Source organism: Orycteropus afer, unplaced genomic scaffold, assembly GCF_000298275.1.
Source record: "Orycteropus afer afer isolate SDZICR_OR568_19922 unplaced genomic scaffold, OryAfe1.0 scaffold00611, whole genome shotgun sequence".
In the NCBI taxonomy this organism is placed as follows: Eukaryota; Metazoa; Chordata; class Mammalia; order Tubulidentata; family Orycteropodidae; genus Orycteropus; species Orycteropus afer.
The window spans coordinates 256,016-279,296 of NW_006922198.1; the positions used below are offsets into that span (position 1 = coordinate 256,016).

General features: G+C 41.4%; 1 protein-coding gene across 1 annotated transcript in view; it reads left to right on the plus strand.

The window, feature by feature from the left end:
* The window catches only part of MAPKAP1 (MAPK associated protein 1), a 256,579-nt gene that overhangs the window by 200,809 nt on the left and 32,489 nt on the right, over positions 1-23,281 (plus strand). The window contains exon 8 of the mRNA XM_042783048.1: positions 8,870-9,010. Within this exon, the coding sequence (XP_042638982.1) occupies positions 8,870-9,010 (141 nt within the window). The remainder of the gene's footprint in view (positions 1-8,869; positions 9,011-23,281) is intronic.

The window sequence follows — 23,281 nt, forward strand, 5'->3', positions numbered from 1 at the left end:
TAGCCATGATTGTATTCTTTATAGATACTGTTGTGTCCCATGGATTTGTATGCTTCAAGCTCATATAAGGACTATTTTTAACCAAGAGATTATATGATTGTTAAGGGCACAGTTTTGGAATTATACAGACCTGGGTTTAATTCCTAGCTCCACCTTATACTAGTTGCATCAGTATAGTAGCAGGATGACATTCTGAGCCTCATTTTTCTCACCTGTAAAAAATGAATAATATGCATCTTAAAAGGGCATTGGGAAATTAATGAGATAATGTATTTAACATGCTAAGTATAATGTCTGGCATATTGTAAGCACTCAGTAAATATTAATTGCTATTATAGTTACCAGGAGCTCTGGTGGCCTACTGCCTAGGGCATTTGACTGCAAACCAGAAGGCTGGTGGTTCAAACCCACCAGCCACTCCTCAGAAGGAAGGTTGGGCAATCTACTTCCATAGTAATACCTCCTCAGAAACCCAAGGAGAGGTCGTTATGATTTGGATCTGACTCAATGGCAGTGTGTTTGGTTTCGTTTGGTTGGTTTATTATAGTTACTAAAGCACTCTGGTGGCATAGTGCCTAAGGCATTTGACTGCTAACTGGAAGGTTGGCGGTTCAAACCCACCAGAAGCTCCATGGAAGAAAGATGGGGCAATCTACTTCCATAAAGATTTACCACCTTTGAAACCCAATGGGGTCACTATGAGTTGGAGTCAACTCTATGGCAGTGAGTTTGGTTTTTGGTTTTTATTGTAGTTATTAAGGAGCTCTAATAAGGCCGTTGTTAAAACATTGGGCTACTAACCAAAAGGTCAGCAGTTCAAACCCACCAGCCACTCCACAAGAGAAAGATTAGGCAGTTGGCTTCCATAAAGATTTACAGCCTTGGAAACTCTACAGAGTAGTTCTATTCTGTCCTGTAGGGTCTCTGTGAGTCGGAATCAACACTGTGACAGTCGGTTGGGGTTATTGTTGTTAAGGCCAGCATCTTGGCCTCAACACTCCCAGTTTGGTGTGGGGAGTCTCAAGGGAAAGCTACAAGTGATGTGTTAGGTTCTGGTAACGAAGGTAACATAAGGCATGTGTGCAAATCTCAGGACTGCCGAGGTTAACCTGTGTGGCATCAAACGTTGTTCATTCCGTCAACAGCATTTATTGAACATCTGCTGTCTGACAGTATACTATGAGAGTGGGAGGCTCCTGCCCACAAGGAGCTCAGATTCCAGAAGGGAAGTGCAGATACTTATCATATAAAATACTTACCATGAGATGCTTCAACAGAGGGCTGCAGGATTTCAGCAGAGGGTCAGGGAAGGTTTCATTTGGACTAGACCTTGAAGCATATAGATTTTAAAGAATGAAAAGGACATTCTGGCCAGATGTTACAACCTGAACAAAGACTAAACTAGTCTGAAGTAGTTTGGCTGTGTGGGGATTGAAAGTAAGGCTTCGAGATAGAGTGGGACAGAGTGGCTTATTTACTCCTCAGTCAGCCAGTTTTTTTGCCCAGCAGTATTTTTGTGTGCCGAGCTGTATTCCTGCCCTTGAAACACTTCTTTTGCCAACCCCTAACACTTTGTTTTCTTCCACTCTTTTCACATACCCTTGGCTTCAGCCAAGTGAAAATGCTTGCTGTTCCCTATTTACGTGCTCATACCTTATAAACTTCATGGGTTTTTACCTCATACTACTCCTCGGAAGTAAGATGGAGCAATCTACTTCCATAGTGATACAGCCTCAGAAACCCAAGGAAGGGTCGCTATGGGTCGGGTCCGACTTGACGGCACATAACAACAACAACAACATCCCATACATATTTTCCCATACTATGCTGTAGATTGCCTTTCCTTCTTCCCATAATCTAAGAATTGTACCATCTTCTATTCCTGAAGTGCTGGCACAGTACCTGGTGTATGATTGGTGCTTGGTATTTGCTGACTTGGAAGGAATGTTTAACAGGGTCGTGCTACAGAAAGTTTAAAGGTCGGGTGTAACAAAGGCCATCGGTCTTCTGGTTGAGCTCTAGAGTGGGCATAAATCTTTTTTGGAGAAGGGAGACTGAAGTTGCTTTAACTTATAACTAAATTATGGCCTTTCAACTTGGTCTCAGACTCATTGAACCATAAAATGAAGTTTAAAGTCTCATACAGTTTCTATTTATGAAAACATGAAATCTGCCAGTGGCACACAGTGAGTTCATCCGAGTTTGATTTAATGATTAGAGCCCATTTGTCTGAAAGAAAATCATGCACCTCTAAGTGTCTCCCTCAGTTCCTATGAAGTCACACGTGTGAACACTGTGTAAACAATACTTGTTACGATTAGCCTTGTTTTGATCATCTGACCTGTTCTCTTATGTGTACAAGCTTTCCATCTGTGTATTGTCATGTATATAATATACTTTTGTTGTATGTAAGTAACTATTTCTGTGTCCCATCATGATTGTCCAAATGGGCATTCAGGGACAGTGAAAACATGGCATAATAACTAATAAAGGCAGTGATTCTTAGACTTTCTAGTCTTAGAAACTTTTTACACTCTTAAAAATTATTGAGGACCCCAGAGTTTTTGTTTATATTGGTTAAATCTATTGATTGTGTTAGTAATAAAAATGAAGAACTTCTAAAATATTTATTGATTCATTGAAAAAAATAAATTCACTACATGTTAACATAAATAACAAATTTTATTAAAAATAACTTAAAAAATTACAATAAGATTGGCACTGTTTTTTCTTTTTGCAAAACTCTGTAATGTCTGGCTTCATAGAAGATACCTAGATTCCCATATTTGTTTTGAATTCAGTCTGTTGCAAATGTTTTGAAGAAAATTTAGCCTTACATACACATGTTGGAAAGGGGAGGACCATTTTAATAAAGCCTTTTCAGATACTTGTGGATATCCTTCAGATTCCTGTGGATATTTTTCTTCATAGGGTTTCCAAGGCTGTAAATCTTTAGAGAGTAGATTGCCTCATCTTCCTCCCACAGAGCAGCTGGTGGGTTTGAACCACCAGCCTTCTGGTTAGCAGTCAAATGCCTTACACACTGCACCACCAGATCTCCTTTTCTTCCTCACTACTATACCCAAACTCAAGTGATCATTTCTGCTTAAAGGTTAGTTGCAATGTGGAATCAAGCATATCAAGTGTACTCCATGGCACTTGAAAGAGAATGACTGTGAGAAAGGCACATACTATCTCTCTTACTGTTAGTATTACGAAAATACAGTATTGATGTTATGGATAGCTCAAGAGATCTTAGAGGTGCCCTCCAGTGGGTCCTGGACCACCCTTTGAGAACTGCTGATTTAAGTTTACCCAACTTGATGTCTTACTTTGCTACTGTATGTAAGGATGTGGTGAGTTAGGTAGGACAGAAACAGCCTTCCTCAGCACCGTTTGGAGGAAGCAGAAGGAAAAGGAGGGGTAAAAGGAACCTGGGCTCCAGAGTCCAATAGATCTATTCCCAGCTCTGACACTTCCTAACAATGGAATCTTGGGCAAGGTTCATCCACTCTTAACCCTTGTTGTCAGAGTTAGGATTTTAGTCTGTATCTCTGGACTCTGTTTTCCATGTTCTTTCTAATATTATTAAGGTCCAAGTCCACTTCCCAGCTGCAGGCCCTGGACCTCACCTGCCTCCTTCCTCATCTCCATTCCCCTTCCCTTTGCCCCTCCTGCCCTGGCCTGGTTTTGCCATTCTTTACCTAAGACAGGTGCCAGGCCTCATGTCTCGCTTCGTCCTTCCCAGTTTACTGTTGTTATGTGCTGTCAAGTCAAACCCAACTCATAGCGACCCCTCCTTGGGTTTCCGAAGCAGTATCACTACAGAAGTAGATTGCCCCATCTTCCTTCTGAGGAGTGGCTGGTGGGTTTGAACCAGCCTTCTGGTTAGCAGTCAAGTGCCTTAGGCACTACGCTACCAGAGCTCCTTCCCAGTTTACTGTGGACAGTTAAGCTGCTTCCTCTTGGACTTTTTTTGTTCCCTGAGCTTTTCACGTTGTGAATGTGCTCAGTGTCATTCTTCCAGAGCCTTGTTGTCAGTCCACTTGAGCTCTGGTGCTCAAGTCACTGTTACGCCACACCCAAAATTTGATCTATCACAGTACATCCTTGAGTTATTGCAGTGCGAGTGTTTTGACACAATACATTATGGTAATCCGCGGCACATTGAGACATTAACACTCTCGACTTTGACAAAGTACATTGTGAAGTCTTTGAAGATACCATTACAATTTATCTTGTCATTCATGAGGAGACCCAGTTCAGCATTAATGTAGATGAACACAATGTGGCTTTTGTTTCATTTAATTGCTTGTGACCTTTTTAATTGCTAATTTAACAAAATATCAAAGGGTTATATTTCAATTAAATTAACAGTTTGGGGAGTGGTTTTGGTTGTTGTTGTTTTAATATGTTTATTTTTAAGGCATTCTGTTTTGTTCTTTTTACTTTGAGTAAGTAAAAATCTCTTCTCTTTGAACGGAAGTGATTTTTTTTAATGTGAAATTGATAGTACAGTGATAATTTTAATGTGCACACAATTTTATGAGTGCTTGGGTTCACCCCTTTCCACAAGGATACAAACAGTAAAGTCATCTAGAACTTTTCTGGTTCAAAACTGTGCTTTTAGTATAATGCTTTGCCTTGGATATTTGTCTTTAGATAAAGCATTTGTTGCATGCGTCATTTCTTGAGCACTTCTCTCTGCCTTGTCCTGTTTTCCTTGTGTTCTTAGCTAGTTGGTAAGCTCCTAAAGCTCAAGAATCCTGCCTTATCTTCCCCAGTGTCCCCCCCCCACGTCTAGCATAGTCTAGCATAGTGTGCTAGCATGGGGAGAGAGGTGGTTGCAGGTTGCATGGGTGACTAATCTGTATACACAGGCATGCCCCCCCCCCCAAGCAGTGGCACTCCTGGACCTATTTTAAAAGATGATACTGGCACTCTGAGAACAGAAGTTTATCCCATTCAGCAGATACCTGCTTTAGAGTAAGTGGCATATATTAGAGGCAAGTGCCAGACTGTTCATTCCATGTCTACTCCCCCAGGTGCTTCTGATCATAAATGCAAACACGCCCTGTTTCAGCTGGGGCAAGACTTAGAACTCACCCAACTATCAGTGGGGACTTAAATCCTCAAATGGGATATGAATTTACATTGTCAGAGAGTAGAAGGTCAATGCAAGAAGCATTAGTGTGTTGAGCCAGCTCCAGCCATATAGTCTTGAACAAAATTAATATAAGGAAATTGACAAGCTTTGCTGGTTATTCCATAGCTTTAAGACCTCTACTAAAATCCTATCATCTCATCTGCCCATTATTAACATTTCAGCAAAATATAAAGTTTTCATTAATCTCTCATAGCAAATTTAGGAGTGAAAACTGGCACTTGTTTGAGCTTTTAGGACTACATTAGCTGGTGTATTAAACAAAATATGTCATTCTTCAGTAGCTTCTATAAGAAGCTAAATCAATTTCCAGCCATATTTATGTACCACTTTATCTAAAAGCATCTGAATTATCATTTACAGCTAAGATGCTTTATTAGCAGCTGGCATCGAAATTGCTCAGTAAAAAATTATATGTCACGTTATAGTAATTTTTAAATTGGTTTTAATCCAACATCATAAAATGTAAAAATCTTAAGTGTGGTGTTTTTTTTTCTTTTGTAATTGGCATTTTAGCATAATGAGCTATTACCTCTTTCCAAATCAAATACCTGCAATATTTAGAAAATATTCATTAGTAAAGAAAACAGAAGGTCTTGAGCTCAGAGCTAAGTTGTGCCGTTTTCTCAGAAAAGATGGCTTTATATCATTTTTAAAATATTAAAGAATTTCCTATTTTACCAAAATTTCCATAATTCTCATGTATAAAAATTCTAAAATAGATATAAACATATTTTGGCAGTTATGTTTCAGTAAAAATGTAGATTGGGGAACGTGAATGATTAAACTCTGAATCCCAGTGAGGCTCTTGGTTCAGAATCTGACCGTTACCCAGGAAACAGTGGTGATCTTGATCATGACATTGCTCCTGAAAACACAGGTGTTCCTGGAGGACATTATGCTGAGTGAAGTAAGTCCATCACAGAAGGACAAATACAGTATTAGTTGTGTATTATTGTAAAAAGTCAAGGAAAGGTTTAGATATGGAAGGAAACTTTCTCTGTTGGTTACCATAGGGGAGAGAGGTGGGGAGGGAACACTGCCAAAAAAAAAAAAAATCCACAACCCATGTCACTTTAGTTTTGTGTATTTCACTGTACATAAATTATATTTCAATGAAATGCATTAAAAAAAAAGATTAAAATATTGAATGCATTATCCACAGAGATATTGATTCACCCAGGTTGATGGAAAAAAAATAGGAGTTCCTCAGAAAGGAAATAGAGTTTAGTGATGACCCTTGCAGACACAGAGTCCAACTCCGCTACATACTAGTGTGTGATGCTGGTTAAGTCATTCCCTCTCTGGGCTCTCCTTCCTACGGGCATTACTCCTGGTTTTTACCCAGTAACATTTTATTGAGCTCCTGCTTTATCCTACACATAGTAGCACTAGCAGGGTCTAGGCTAGTATGGTGAGTAAAACAGTCACTTTCCCTGCCCGTTTAGAGTTTACAGTCTAGAGGGAGCAATAGATGGTTTCTATCTATAGGTGTTCTGAAGGGAAATATGCAAGATATAGTGAGAGGAAGGGACAGAGGATCTGAACTAGACTTAGAGGCCTAGGGTCACTGAGGTTTCCCTAGAGTGTCATGCTAAGGTCTTCAGGAGGAATAGGGAGGAGGCCAAGAGGAATCGACCAGGAGATGGGAGATGGGGAGAAGGGTGACCTGGTCAGAGAGGTTAACATGTGCAAAATGCTCTGAAATGGAACTCTGTTGTAGACATTCAGTGAATGACCAATTAAGGGCAAGGCTGCATCCTAATTGAGAGAAAAGCATTGTTGTAGGTGCTAGAATGGTCCAAGTTGGGAATGATTTTAGTATTTAGAAATAGAATACAACTCCTAATAAATGAATTAAACTAACGTGAACTTGAAATCTTGTGGAAAAGAGTATCAGTGTCAGGCTACCAGTTATATAATAGAATTTTCCAGTTTTATACCCAAATGTAGAGTTTTATATTCCTCCAGCTCTGCCCCAAGGAGCTGGGCTTCCTTGTGTAACCATCTCTGGGTGCTCAGCACCCAGACAGCTAGGGTACCCTGCTCTGGTTAGACAGTGCTGTTTTCTGCTTTTTCTCTTCTCTTCCCTTCCCCATCCCCCTAGCAAATGGCACAAGCAGGTACACGTTCCATAGACCACATTTCGCATGCTGGGACTCAAGAGAGTTTATCTTTGCCCGGTATGCCTCTCCAAACCCCCTAAAACCTCAGATTCCTCATATGTATAATGTAGAAAATTATAGGACCGTATCAAGTTTACATGAGGCTTGAATGCAATACATAGTAAGCACTTGTACATATTAGCTATTATTATCATTTATTATTTGTTTAGCAAAATTTAGCGAGAGTGTTCCACTTATCAGCCATCATACTACTTGCAGAAGAGAGATGAATATGAAACTTTATTGACCCTCACAAAGCTTCCAAATTAGTACAGAGCAACCACTAAACAATTCTAGTGCAAGGCTGACTGCTGTCTTCTATGACAATAGAATAAAAATAATCTCAGCTGCTTTTTATTGTGTTTACTGTATACTTTGTATTAGAGTCCTTTTTTGTTATTAGATTCTTTCCATATATTTTGACACTCCATAGATAGCAAAAAGTGGGCTTCAGAGAGGTAAAGTCATTTGCTCAAGATCACACAGAGAGTTTGAAGCAAAGCTGGGAGTTAAGCCAGGTCTGCCTGCTTTAGGTCGGCCCAGTGCTGTGGCAATTCACTTCCAGCCAAAGCCATCAGAAAAGACTTCATGGAGCAAGTAGGAGCTGAGCTAGCCTGTGTGGGATTTTGACAGGTCCAAGGCAAAAGTGGTGGAACAGTATTCTCTGCCAAGGGTACCATGTGGACAAAGGCCCAGAAGTAGAAAATCTGAGTCTGTGTGCCATCTGAGAAGTTCAGGAGGAGCTGAGAGAAGATGTGTGTGAGAAGTGACAAGTAAGACTGGAAAATTGTATTTCAGCCATGGGCTGCCTTGGTTGCTTGGCTGAAAAAAAGTATGTTTCATTCAGGAGGCCACAGGAATCCAGGAAAAAATTTTGAACACAAGTATTTTTATTTGCCCCAGTATCACATATCAGAGTATTTAGCATGTACAAGGCTTTCACTAAACATTTGATGAGTGAGTGAATGATCCAAACTTTAGAAAGATTAATTGAATTTCAGAGAGAACTTGTTGGCTGGAAGGCCAGTGAGGAGACTGTTGCAGCCATCCGAGTGTAAGAAGACTCAAACCTGAACCAAGATGGAGGCTGTGGGACACAGGACAGGAAGCTATGAAATAGATGGTTTGGGAATCTTGGAAAATAAAGCAATTCTGCAAGAAGCATGCATTGCTTTTATCATCAGAAAATAATTATTAGAAAAAGAAACAAGAAACGTGACTGCTCATACTCATGATTATAACTTACTCTTGTGGAGACCAAGGGCTCCTGGTGAGCTGGCATTTTTTTATCCTTCTGTATCCCTACTGCCCAGCCAAGAGCCTGCCATAGAATCGGCAGTGTTTATGGAATTAATTGTTGAATGATTAATATGTTACCAGTCTCTGTTTACTGGAATAGCATTATTAAGTCATCGCTCAGCCTTTTCTTCTCCAAATTAAATAGCCCATATTATTTTAATTTATCCCAAAGCATTTTAAGCAGACACCATTTGCCAAGCCTCATGTATCTTTATGTGTTAAAGTGCTTTTTCCTCCCCAGGTTCAAGGGCAGACGGGACTTTGGAGGAGGATTCGCAAATTGACATAGCTACAGTACAGGATATGCTTAGCAGCCACCATTACAAGTCATTCAAAGTCAGCATGATCCACAGACTACGATTCACAACCGACGTACAGTTGGGTAAGTATGCAAACACATGATCAACGGAACTCTCTATATCAGTAGACAGTGTAGAAATGGGGAAGAAATAATATACACCTTTTTTGTGACACAAATGACTAAAGGTAATTTGTCTTCAGAGTATTTAAACAATGAAATTTGAAGTACATCCTTTTTCCCACCTGAGTGTTCTCTCTTGTCCTCTTTTTTTATGGAGCAGAAGACTAGAAATAGAACTAACAAGACTTTTCAAACTGATTGACTTCAGTGAAGTTCCATAGTTCTTTTCATTCTGTAATTCTCTTAGGTGCTACCTTAGAACCAGTTTTTAACATTGCCATTTGCTTTTTCTTCATCTGTTATTCATTGTTCATTCATTCATGTCTTTTACTTAAGAAGCTTTTTTTTTTTCCCAGTTACATTTTGGGTGAAAGTATACAGAGCAAATTGATTTTCCATTCAACAATCCATACACATTCTGTTTTGTGACATATGTTGTAATCCCCACAATGCAACAGCATTCTTCCCACTTCCTCCCCACACCCATGCCTTCCCTTCTTTCTTCCTATCCCCTTCTGCCTTCCCAGCTCTATCCCTGGGCAAATGCTGTCCTCTTGATCTCATATGGTTGACTGTTCTAATGAGTGCATACCCTCCTGGTATTACCATTCATCTTACAGGCCTGTCTGTTGATTGCCTAAAAGTTGAGCCATGAGTGTAGAGTTCAGTTCTCAGCTTTCAGGAAACTTTGTAATGATCTCAGGAGTTATATTGGAATCCTCCACCAGATAATCTGGAAAGCAGTTTATTTTAAACCAATATTTGGGGTTAATTTGTTCCCATTAAATGCTGAATTTCTGTTTTTTGACTTAAACGTAACAGGAGTAACATAGTAGTCAACATGACATTAATATATTACTGTCAGCAGCAGCATCTAATAGCTCCTATTTATGGTCTCTCTGTTATGTATTGGGCACTGTGTTAAGTGCTTTACAACTCTGCTGAGTGCTGTTTAACTACCCAAAAGGTAGGTGTTTTACTGTGCCCATGTAGCAGAGAAGGTCAGTGAAGTGCAGAGGTGACATGTCATGCTAAAGCTCACCCAGCAAGTAGGTGGTGATAGTGTCAGGAACGGACCTGGTCTAACTGACTCTAGTGCGCCTGCCTCTCACCCTAATGAAGGGTCTCCCACATGGTGGTGGGGGATGAGGAAGGCTGTGCAGGGGTGCCAGGTTGGCTCACTCAGGGCGCTGAACCGTGCCCTGGCTCTGCCATTAACCTCTGCCTTACTATCCCTCCCTGGGCCTCATTTGCCTCATGTGTAAAGGGGTAAAGTTTGGCTCACTGCCATCAAGTTGAATCTGACTCACAGCGACTCCTCCTTCGGTTTCCAAGGGAGTATCTCTATGGAAGTAGATTGCCCAGTCTTCCTTCCAAGGAGTGGCTGGTGGGTTTGAACTGCCACCCTTGTGGTTAGCCGTCAAATGCCTTAGGCACTGCACCACCAGAGCTCCCGAATTCTAACTCTAAGGCTCACTAATTCAACATTTCTCACAAACCTCTTGTGTGTGTCTCACAATAAAATCTTTTCTGATGTTAGCATTAGTCTGAGTAAGGCTATGGCTGATTTTTTTTTTTTTTTTTTTGACCAATTTATTTATGTAACTCTTTACCATCTTCTGCCTTCTGTCATTTAGGATTTTATCCTGTGAGACACAACGACGAAACACTCTAGTCCTATAGGTATCAGAGGCAAGCAATAGGAAATTCCTTAGTTCAGTCAAGTTCAAATGAAAAGATGCACAGAGGTTAGGCTGTGTAATTATTTTAACTGGAATAATGGGATAATCTGAGCTTAAGTAAGAACCTGTTCACACTTCCTATCATGCTTTATAACAATCAACTCTATACTCTTTGCAAGAGTGTTGATAACCCCATTTGTGGCATTCAGGTCAGGCTTTTCTGGGGAAGGTCATCTGCAGACACTTGTGACTATTTTATCACTTACTCCTGAACGGCAGCAACCCAAAAAACTTAACTTTTACCACCACAGGGCAAATAATGCCATTGTAGATGATAACTTTAATTTGTCAGATTTCACACCCCAAAAAACTTTCTAAAGGCACATCCTATACTCCACACTTCCTGGATATGGCTGATTCAACAACAACAACAATTCCTTCCCAAAGTGACCTGACAGGAGCTTGAAATATGCTGACAGTACAGCTTAGTAAGTAAGAGATGGCTTTTGGAATCACAACTGGTTTAAATTTGTGGCTCTACCCATAACTAGCTGTATAGTTTTAGGCAAGTGTCTTAATCTACTGAAGCTCAATTCTATTCTGTTTAAGTGGGAATATCAGTAGTATTAACTTACTTAGGATTTCTGTGGGGGAGATAAGATACTATATCTAAAGCACTCAGCACAGGGTCTGGCCACTGGTAAGCATTCGGTAGGGGAGAGGTTCAGTGCAAGGTAGCACTTAGAGAATGGACTCAGGACTTAGAAGCCTATGCTGAAACACTGGCTCATTTACTAGCTGTATCAGCGTGAGCAAATGATTCAGAGCCTCAATTTATTCATCTGTATAATGACAATAATAGTCCTTATCACGTAGCTAGGGCAACTGTGAAGATGAAATGTCACAGCATGTACAGAATGCTTAGAAAGGTGCCTGGCATGTAACAAGCCCTTGGTAAATGTTAGCATAGCAGCTAGCAGGATGGATAGATAGATAAAAGGGAAACACAGAACCCATCTCTGCATCTTCTCTTTTCTTGTCCTTTCACAAAGAACCCTGAACAGCGGAAATGGTAAAAATTGCATATTTCAACTTTCTTAAAACGCAAAATTATGCAGTGTCGTTCTTCTTGAGATAACTCTTCCTGGTGTCTCTCATAGAAATAAAAATAATAGAGGTGCTCAAAAAGAAGCCAGACACAACGGAATAGATGCTGTATGACTCTACTTACATAATGTTAAAAAACAGACCAGAATAATCTATAGCCTAAGAAGTAAGGAGAGTGGTTTCTGGAGGTCACAGGGCAGTAAGTGACTGGAGAGTAGCTTCTGGGTTAGGTTCTGTTTCTTGATCTAAGTTTTTATTACATAAGTGTACAGGCTTTGTGGAAAATCCATCGAGTTGTACATACTCTTGTGATGTGTACACTTTCTGTGTATGTATTACATTTTCATTAAAAAGTTTACTAAACCAATAATGCTACCCACACATCTAGTTTGTGCTTGCCTGCAATACTTTCCCAATAACAAAGGGTCTTGCTTTTTTCTGAGCAGGGCTAGTTTTAGGAAGCCCAATAAGTGATCAGACTGCAGTTGAGAGAAAAGTCCAAGGTGGGGATTTTCCCAGGCGAGCATACAGCAGATCCAGCCCTGCTCACTCCCCAGAGGTGGAAAGCAACACCTCAGAAAGAGACCCAAAGTCATTTTATTTCATTTTTTCCAAAGGCAAAAAGTCAAACTAATTCATCAGATTCTGACATGTTTATTAAAAGGGAAAAGTTCACAAAAGAATCTGTGGGAAGAGCCCAAGCTCCAGAATCAGTCAAGACTGGATTCAAATCCCAGCTTTATCACTTACCTACAGTGTCATCTTGGGCAAAGTCATATTCTAAGTGATAGCTTGTGTTACTGTTACTACCGCTGTCATTCCTCTTTATGTTGCCTATTGCCTTCTCTCCTGGTCCACCATCTTAAAAGTATTTAACCAGATCACTGAGATTGGGTAGTGGCTCTCTGGGCAAAGTTTCCCTTGTAGCCATATGGAGACTTGTCAGGAAGAAATGGATGATGACAGTAATGCAAGCATCGCTCCCTAGAGCAGTGAATCTCAGAGGTGGGGCGACTGGAGGCCTTGGCCCAGGCACCTCTGGAGTGCTTCCAGCAGCACACATGCTGCCCTCTGGTGGAGAGTTACAGCTCTGAGGCGCTTCTGACATAGATACTGTCAGAACAGTTGTTTCTGTGGATGAGTTCAAGTTCAATCTGTAGCATTATAAGCAGAAACTTCGTTTGTTAGTCACAAGGAACTTTGTGACCATCAGTTAAACTGTATGAGTATTGTGTTACACAGTGAATAAAAGGAGAAGATCAGACACGTAACTTCAGACCCTGTTTCCCTCCTTGGAAAACCAAGCCAAAACCACTGCCATCAAGTGGATTTCAACCCATTGTGACCCTATGGGACAGAGTAGGGTTTCCAAGGCTTTAAATCTTTACATAAACAGATTGGCCCATCTTATTCCCCTGGGGTGGCTGGTGAGTTCGAACCACAACTTTTCAATTCGCAGCTGAATGCTTAACCACTGTGCCACCAGGGCTCCTTTCCCTTTTGTAAGCAGGTAACACCACCCTAACAACAATTTTAAAAAAGAGAAAAACAAAAAACCCTGTGCACGCCCATCCGAAATTCTTTCCCTTTGAAACAGAATCTGCCGCAAAGTGCAGGGTGCAAACGGCACACCCTTTACGAGCATTCCAGTGAGCAGCTGGATTCTGAGATCAGTAAATAATTTATTTTATTTCAACTGACTAGCCAGGTGCTTCAGAGCGATCCTGACACTGATGGATGGTCTCCTCTGCTCCCCCATCCTATGTCAGTCAGAAGCCAAGATTTCACTTGCCCCCTGTGGCAAGTTCTTCTAAGTGGTAAGTGTCCATGTGCGGCATTTACCCAGCAGCCCTGCTGACTTCACAGAAAACTGCCCGTCTACTCTGAGTTAGTGGGACATAAGAACACGCGGCAGAGGGCTGGAATCCCCGAGCTCTGCAGTGCCATTATAGCTGCATGTCTTCTGATGGGCCAGTTGTTTCCAGTGCTCCAATTTACCATCTGCCATTTGCTTCTGAGCAAGGGGATGGGAGACTTAAACTTTGATCTGCAAGACCCAAACTTAAACCCATCTTCTGCCATACTTTTCTGTGATTGAAAAACTCTATTTCCGTTCATGAAACCTATGACAAATACTTAATCTTTTAAAATAATATTAAGAAGAATTAGAACTTTTAAAGGCATTGATTGTTTATCAGGTGCTTCCTATGTGCCTGGCACTTTACTGATTGCTTTCTTTGCATGCATGGCTTCCTGGAATCATAGCACTATCATTAGATAGGTACTAATATCATCTCCATTTTATATATGAGGAAGCTGAAGTATAGGGAAAAATCTTGGAAATAGTAAAGCTGGGATAAGAACACAAGAATGTCTGAGACTTCCTGTGTTTTTACACAAATAATGCATGCGATACATCTTTTACAAACCACGCAACCCTCTCTCACATTAGTTTCCTATGAGATATGTGCATTATATGTATGGGTGCGTTATATGTGGAGGTAGGGGCAGCAATCTAGCACCTAACTGCTATATTATGACTTGAATACAAAGCACCATTGTACTGATACTCTAAAGCTCTGTAGCAATTTACAGTATACAAAGTTCAATCCTATTACCTTATTTAACCCATACAGCATGTTGTTGTTCTTCTTACTATACCCATTTCATGGCAGAGAAAACTAAGGTTTGGAGGAGTTAATGAGGCAATGTTTACTGGCAGAAAATTACTAACGTGCTATTAACTCCCTTCCCCTTCTCAGCCTTCAAGATACCTAGTGGGATATCCAGTCCCAGCAGTAAACTAGGACTGAAACCCAATCTCATACCTTCCATTACTCCACAGATGCCTTAATCATTAATAACTTGCCTTCACAAAGGAAGTGATTACCTTTATTTGGCCATTCAAAAAATTCTGCACATCCTTCTCCTCCCTGCCCTAACACTTGGAAATCCCATGGGAATATATTATGTGTACTGTTCCTTCCTCTTCCCTTTCTCCTTTAAACCAAAAACCCACTGCCATTGAGTTGATTCTGACTCACAGCAACCCTCATAAGGTTTCCAAGGCTGTAAATATTTACAGAAGCAGACTGTCTTCTCTTTCTCCTGCAGAACGGTTGGTGGATTCAATCCTTTTGGTTAACAGCCCAATGCCTTAACCACAGCACCACCAGAGCTCCTTCCATTCCCCTTTAGAAATTGTTAATCAGTCAGTCACTTCATGTCTTTCCTCTGGTCCTAGACCTGACCATAAAATGCTTTCTAACACAGTCCTATGAACAACTCCTACCAATCAACTGGTGTTGTGCAAAAATGAGAGGGTGGCTATCATCTAACCTCCTCTAACTTCACAGGAGGGACAGGAGGATCAACATCAGCAGGCCAAGGCTGATTCCTATGAGGTGGGGATCAGACATGCCTCCACTCTCCAATCTTTTTGCCAATTCTAACACCAGCCATGGCACTCTCTTCTCTGCTGGGTTCAATAATTTGTTGCAGTGGCCACACAGACTTCACAGATGATACCCACAATTACAGGGTTTATTAAGGAAGTAACAGGTTATAATTTAGGATCAGACACTACTCAGAATACAGTTCTTCAATCACAGTTTCTTCTCAACCTTGCCTCAGGCAAGCTGCTCTATGGCCTCGACCTCTGCTCAGTAAGTGTTAACAAAGCTCTTTAACGTCACCAAAGAGGATATTCAGACAGTCAAGAAACATAGGAAGAGATGCTCAGGATCATTAGCCATTCAAGAGATGCAAATCAAAACAATGAGGTAACATCTTGCCACAGCACTATTAGCAAAGTTCCACAAGACAGAAAATAACAAATGCTGGCAAGGATGTGAAGAAATCAGGATTCTCACACACTGCTGGTGGGACTGTCAAATGATACAACCACTGTGGAAAGCAGTATGGAGATTCCTTAAAAAGTTGGAATTCGAAATACCATGTGACCCAGCCATTCCATTACTAGCTACATATCCTAAAGAAGTGAGAACCAGGACAAGAACAGATATATGCATGCCCATGTTCGTCACAGCACTATTTACAGTCACCAAAAGATGGAAACAACCTAGGTGCCCATCAACTGAAGAATGGATAACCAAACTGGTACATACGCACAATGGAATACTATGCAACCCTAAAGAATAACATAGAATTGGCAAAACACCACATAACATGGATGAACTTGGAGGACATTATGCTGAGTGTAATAAATCAGTCACAGAAGAACAGATGTTATTGTAAAAAGTCCATTATTGTAAAATGTCAAGGAAAGGTTTATATATGGAAGGAAATTTTCTTTGTTGATTACCAGGGGTGGGAGGGGAGAAGGGGGGAGGGAACACTGTTAGATAGGTAGAGACAAGTATTGATTTGGGTGAAGAGAGGGGCAATATACCAAATGTGAGTGATCAACATGGTGGCATTGAGGAAGAGGAAGACATAGAGAAGTGCATGAGAGGTACAGACAACAAAGATGAACCCTTTTGCACATAGTGTGTTGTCAGTGAAGGCAAACGTTGATATACGGGCTGCTAGGTATGTAGACAGGCTGAACTATTACGTATGTCCATGTAAGACTATGTATAGGGCTGGCAGACAGTGTTTCTACAGGTATATTTGTATGTTCTGTAAGAATTCCCAGGTATATAATAGAGCTGACAAGGGACATGGTTGTAACCACTTCTTGGCTACAGCCAGCTACCCAGAGGGAGTGAGTAGTTGGACCTGTGGGCTCGGGACCATAGTCGCTGGGGACATCAAGCTTAATTGGCATAACATACTATACAAAAACATTGTTCCATGCCCTACTTTGATGAGTAGTGACTGGGATCTTAAAAGCTTGCAGACGGCCATCTAGTTGCAACAATGGGTCTCTTCTTGTCCACAGCAAAAAAGAATGAAGAAAACCAAAGATGCATGGAAACAATTAGTCCAAGTGACTGGTACACTATGCGATCTTCAGCCTATACAACTATGAGACTAGAAGAACTAGATGGTGCCCAGCTACCACTGTCAACCACTTGGAGGGGGATCTTTGTAGGAGATCCTGGATAGAGTGGGAGAACAATGTGGAACAAAGCTCAAAATCATTTGAAAAAAAAAAGAACCAGGTTTGCCAGTCTGATAGAGCCTGATGGAACCACTGAGACTATGGCCCCTTTGTGCCCTTTAGGTCTGGAATTGAACCCACTCCTGTGGCTTCCAGCCAAACAAAAAACAGGCGTATGAGCTGAACATTGACATTGGGTAGATACACTCCTTGGAGAGATCAACCATGGGACAGTAGAAGGGCTGTGTATGCCCAGGGAGACAACTCAGGGCAGGAGTGCATGGGAGGTAAGGACACAGGGAAGAGGTAACTATGGGGAAGAAGTGGGAAGAGAACTGTTGCATTGTGGGAAATTGCAGTCAATGTCATGAGACAAAGTCTGTGTGAACTGTTGTATGGAAAATGAATTTGCTCTGTAAACTTTCTTCCAAATCATGATAAAAAAATTTTTTTAAAATAAAAGCTGTTATCAAATCCTTACACATTTTTGCTTAAAGGGGCAAGAGCAAGCAGCCACTTTTCATAATTCTGAAACAATGAAGATGTAAAATCACAGAATTCTATCTGAAAGATGCCTTAAATTCTAAGAGTCCTTCCAGCTTTAAAATTCAGTGAACCTGTGACTCACTATCAGGCCACCTCCCCTGCCTTCCTTCTAGGCTCATAATCTTAACTAATCAGTCAAGAGGATGAGGCAATAAAAATTTTAAAAAATTAAAAAAAAAAAAAAACTCTTTTAGCCAAGGAACGGTTGCTATGAGTTGGATCCAACCCCATGGCAGTGAGTTCGGTTTGGTTTTATAGGTGCCCAAAGAGGCAACCCCACTCCATCAGCAAGCTGCTGCCTGAAGACACTCAGCTTTCTTGCTCCATGGGCTGGCAAGCCTGCCACTGTCTCATGCCAGTCTCTTGGTTCTGCCTCTGCTGCTGCCGTTTCTTGCTGTCTCTGGTGCCACAGCTCTCTGTCTCCTAGATAAGGGAAGTTCAGTGCAAGGATCTCGGGTCCAAAGGGCATACTTCACTGTTGGCTCTTCTTTCTTGATAGTAGTAAGATCCCTCTTCCATGTCTGGGATGGCTCATTTTAAGCGTAGCAGATGACAGAACTGACCAATCCCCATACTAGGTTTTCATACACCTTATTTCCATGGTGCCACCCCACAGAGGTGCCATGTACCTAATTCACTGTATTAACAAGCTATCTAATCCCCTTGGTGGACAACAAGCACTTCACATTTGCGTGGTCCCACTTAGTCATCTGGTGAGAGTCACAAAGATCATGGGTAGGATGGCCATACTAGGCAATCTACTGCACTACAAGTTGGTACTTAAGTTGAAATGAGTTCACCATCCCTGCTCTCCCAGCCTGGAAAGCTTACCAAAAAAAGCCATTATGCCCAACCGTTCTTGTTTTTCTTTAAAGTGTTCTTACCTACTTCCCCTCTGGTTAGGCCTAAAAGTGCAGATGTTCTGTAAGTGTAGACCTTGCTTGAACTTATACCAAGTTGAAGTTATTGATCTCTCTTATGCCTAATCCGATGTGCCTGGCCACTGGAGAGAGGCGAGGACACTGAGACATGGGTGCTACCCAAGCATACCAAAGCTGGCAGAGGGAATGGGCTTAGGGAAAATTGAAACGAAAAAGGTCCAATGGTAAATGCCAGCCACGACCTAGCAAGCCCATAATATATTATCAGTAAGTATGTGTTGTCTGGCTAAAAGCTGAATTACCTATGCTTCTGAGAATATGTGTCTGGAAATCCTGGGTTGTTGGTGACAATGTGTCAGTTTCCTCAGGTAGGTGACATAATGGAATCAATGGGAGTACAATGTGTGAGAGTTCATCCAAGGTCCTGTGTTCTTTTTATCGCTTCCTCATCCTTGGCACTTGATATCTAACAGTCTACCAAGGCCTGAATATGATGAAGATCTGATTTTTCTACATTCTACAAATGACATAATAAATTCTCATAGGAGACAGGATTACTGCTTCCTAACTGGCATTGTAAGCTCACCTGAGGTATCCATTTGCTGAGAGAGTATTTAGTGTGGGGATTTAATGACTTCAGTACCTCCTTGTAACTGCCTTCTCTTCAGAAGAGAGCTTAGCCCTCATCCAAACACGAACATTACTGACGTTAACCGGAGTGAGCTCTCAGACACTGTCGTGAGCTCCAGCTCTGCGTAGAGTGCTGTGCCGAGTGCTGCTTGATGTTCTTGGTCTTGTTCACGTTCACACTGCTCCTTAGTTTTCGTTTCAAGGACAGTGTTCTAGTCAGGTACACTGAGACTTGTCACTGAGTCTGTTACTGTCCACACGCTGGAACTGGCTGCTTTTAGCTGTGGCTTCCGAACAGTTTCAAATGGTTAGTACCTTGAATGGAACCAATGATCCTAGGGCTCAAGACCCCACTTGCTTTGGGTCTCATATTAGTTGTGACCCAAAATAAGATTTTTTTTTTCATCTAGTTTATGTGTCTACAGCATTGCTGGAGGCAGTGTTTTGTATACTCTAATGTGTTTGGTCAGTGTACAAATATACCTACTCTAAAAACATGAAAATGCATTGCAGAGAAGGAGAGCTGCTGCGGTTAAGCCCTGGACTGGCAGTGTGGGATGTGAGTTATGGGCACAGCTCTGTCATTAATGGGAGGCGTTAGACAAGCCATATCCCTACCCTGAGCCTCAATTTCTTCATACGGCGAGCGAATCCCTAGACTAGGTGGCCTCTGAGGTCTCATTAAGCCCCCGCGGCCTGTGTGTCGGATCCCGTGTGTCAATTCAGACAAGTTGTAGACTTCCCTGACTGCTTTGTGGATGCTATCGATTAGCTGTGTGTATTCAGCAAAATCCACTCTGGCAAAGAGTTGTTCAGTGACACTCCCGGGGGCTTTCTGAGGCTTTCATAGGCTCTGGGTAACCTGAAGACAAGAGGATTGTAGAATTGTATAAAAAGCTACTCCAGGATTTAACAACAGTGGAGCTTTTGTAGTCTTAAATTCAAAGTTGCACAAAATTGATGAATGAACCACAGCTCATGTTGTCTGAACAGATGAACAGTAAGTCAGGAAATACACTGAGGTATGGAATGTTAAATGCCAAAGTGGTGTTTTAGTTTCCTAGAGGGGCATTGCAAGTGTGTCTTAGGGGTGGTTGTACCTCCTGAGAGTCAAGCATTCTCTTCTGAGACAGTAAGAAACATCTGGAGGTTCGGGACACACATTTGACACACAGATCTGTGTTTCAGTCCAGCTGTGTAGTTTACTAACTTGATTCACCCTGGGGAAGCACTTCCCTGAGGTTCATCTTTAATAATAATTTTAATGCTACTTGAACTCTTACTATGTGCCAGGCACTGTGCTAAGTTTTTTATGTGCTTTGCTATTCCATCCTCATGACACCCTGGGAGTTGGTACTGTTGTTTATCCTGTTTCACATGGGAAGAAGCTCAGGATCAGAGGAGGAAATAATGTCCCCAGGATAATACCTGTGGGAATGTGCCAACAAAGAGACTTTGTAGGATGGAGGTTTGCTAGCACAAATGTTACCACAACTCCAGTTGTGAGATTGTTTGACCTGTTACTGAATTAAACTCTTTGAAGTGGAGAGAAGGTATATATATATATATATATATATATATATATATGCCAATGACACTTAGTGATGGGAGGTATTCCCAAGGATTCATGAGGGTGAAGGCATTGGTGTCTCCAGCTGGATAGTCTTTCTGGATCCTGATACTTCCAGGACTGGAGTATAGAGCAGATCTTAGGGTAAATCTCCCTTCACTCCCAGATGAGGGCCCGCCAGGTTCCCGGGCACATCTCTCTCGCATCTCCCTGAACTGCCCAGCCCTGAACTTTGTCATCGGGTCTGTCTCACACTGTGCTATATCCCTTCGCCCAGTGCCTGGCTCAGGATAGTAATAATGATTAGAAATAGTACTTGTGGAAGAACTATCTCTGTTTTAGTCACTATTCCAAGCACTTTACATACTTTATTTCCCTTAATCCTCACAACAGCCCCATGAGGTAGATACTATTATCACCTCCATTTTAGAGCAGCTTGCCCTGTTAGCTGGGAAGTAGCAAAGCTGAGATTTGAACTCGGGACTGTCTGACTTCAAAGTCCCCAACCCTAACCTCTATATCCTGTTGCTTTTAAATATGAAATGGGTTAATAATACATTACTGAAGGAGCCCTGGTGGCACAGTGGTTAAGCGCTTTGCTACTAACCAAAAGGTCTGTGGTTTGAACCCACCAGCTGTAGAATGATGTGGCAGTCTGCTTCTGTGAAGATTACAGCCTTGGAACCCCTTTGGGGCAGTCCTGTAGGATTGCTGTGAGTTGGAATCAACTTGACAGCACACAACACATTACTGACAGAGGTGTTGTAAGCTCGCAATAAGCCACTGTGCATGAAAGTCCCTAACTTAGGGCTCTGTGTTAGCAGATGATAGCACACAGTGCTAATTTCCTTCCCTAGAAATCTTTTGGTTAGTTAAAACAAAGACTCTCCTTGTGATAACTCTAAAGCCTTGGACAAATAGATTCCCCCTGAGAGTTGTACATACATTAGAGTTGCATTTTTATTTTGAGCTGTCTTGTTAAGGAAGGATTTATGTGCTGGCATTGATAGAGGACAGCAATCAGGCGGTGTTTTCTGCCTTTGTCAGTTGGTGTGATAGTTTGCTTCCAGTGAAGTTTGACTCACTGTATCTGGAAGCTGTCAGAAGTAGGAGCATGAAAAGGTCATGACAGATAGCTGTGGATAGTGGTTAGGAGAGGAAAGCTGGTACAGGAAACAAATGGCCTCCCTTGTGTCTGAGGAACAGGGCTGGCTGACCCTGGCCTTTCCAGGCCAGTCCCTGTGCTCTCTCCTTCCTTACCTGTCGTAGGTGCTAGGATAGAGCCTGCTGGTCACAGTTTTTAAGAGTGGCACCAGGTAGGGTTTAAGGCTTCTCACGAGCATCCTTGCCAGCAGCTCAGCTCCAGAGCTTAAGAACTTTCAGTGGAAGTATGAAAGTCTTCTTCAACCTTAGGGTCCCTTGTTTGATTTTTTTATAATCATCAGTTACAGAATTTACATACTTCCTCATGTTTTAAAAGTTGGGAAAGGGTGCTGAGTTTTAAAGTAGAGACAAAAACTCAATTTTCAAAATGATCATTGTTTTTTATTTTGGTGATAAATCCAGAAAAGTCAAAGCAGGAATGTAGTCCTCTTAACCAGAAGTGACCACTCTTATACCAATTTGGAACATATCCCTTCAGTCTTTTCTATAAATATTTTTTCCATAATTGAATCTTTTCCTTTTACTTAGTGTTGTATCATAAGAATTGTTGTAAGTCAAAAACTTCTTACACATAATATTTCATGGTTCTACTGTATCCCATCATGGATAGATGAACCAACCATTCCTTTTTTTGTTGTTGTCGTTCACCTAAGTTAGGGAAGTGTAAACTTCACAAAAGCCAGCTTCCCTTTTTTCTTGGTAATAAGTTTATAGTTTTAATTACTTAAATATAGTGCATAGTGATACTTCAGTGAGTGCCTCTGCCTTTCCTTCATTGACTCTATACAAAAAACTCAAAACCATGCTCAGTGGTCAGAAATAGGAATATTGGTTGAATTTTGTGCCCACTTTGCCATAGCTGAACAAAACAAATGTGTGCATTTATTGGCACAGGTTAGCATTGATTTGCTCATTGGTGGAAATTGGGAGAGGTGACTAAAGATGGTTGTGGATAGGATTCCTTACTAGTCCTTTTTTCGTATATGTAATTATTTCATTGTTGAGAAGATACACAACAAAACATAGACCAATTCAACAGTTTCTACATGTATAATTCAGTGGCATTAATTGCATTCTTCAAGATGTTGCAACCATTCTCACCCTCCTTTTCTGGGTTATTCTCTCTCATTAATATAAGCTCTCTGTCTCCAAAGGTTTCTATCTAATCTTTCAAGTTGCTCTTGTCAGTTTGATCCCATACAGATAGTTACTGAAAGAGCATAATTCTCAAGGCACACATTCTTTACTAGTTGAGCTCAACTAGTGTTTGGTTTTAAGAAGATTTCAGGGGTTCATCCCAGTTTCCATGACCCTAGAAAGTCTTTGGAATTTGAAATTCTATTCTGCATTTTCCCCCTTTTGATCAGGATTTTTCTATGGAATCTTTGATCAACCTGCCCAGTAGTGGTACCCAGGCACCTTCCAGTTCTTTTGGTCTCATGGCAAGGGGGCCAGCTGATTATGGAGACAGTTAGCCATACATTCTGCTCCCTCCTCCCGTTCCAGACTCTCCTTCCTCTGCTGCTGCAGGTGAGTACAGACCAATTGCTGTTCCTGGATGGCTTTCAGGCTTAAGACCCCGGGCAC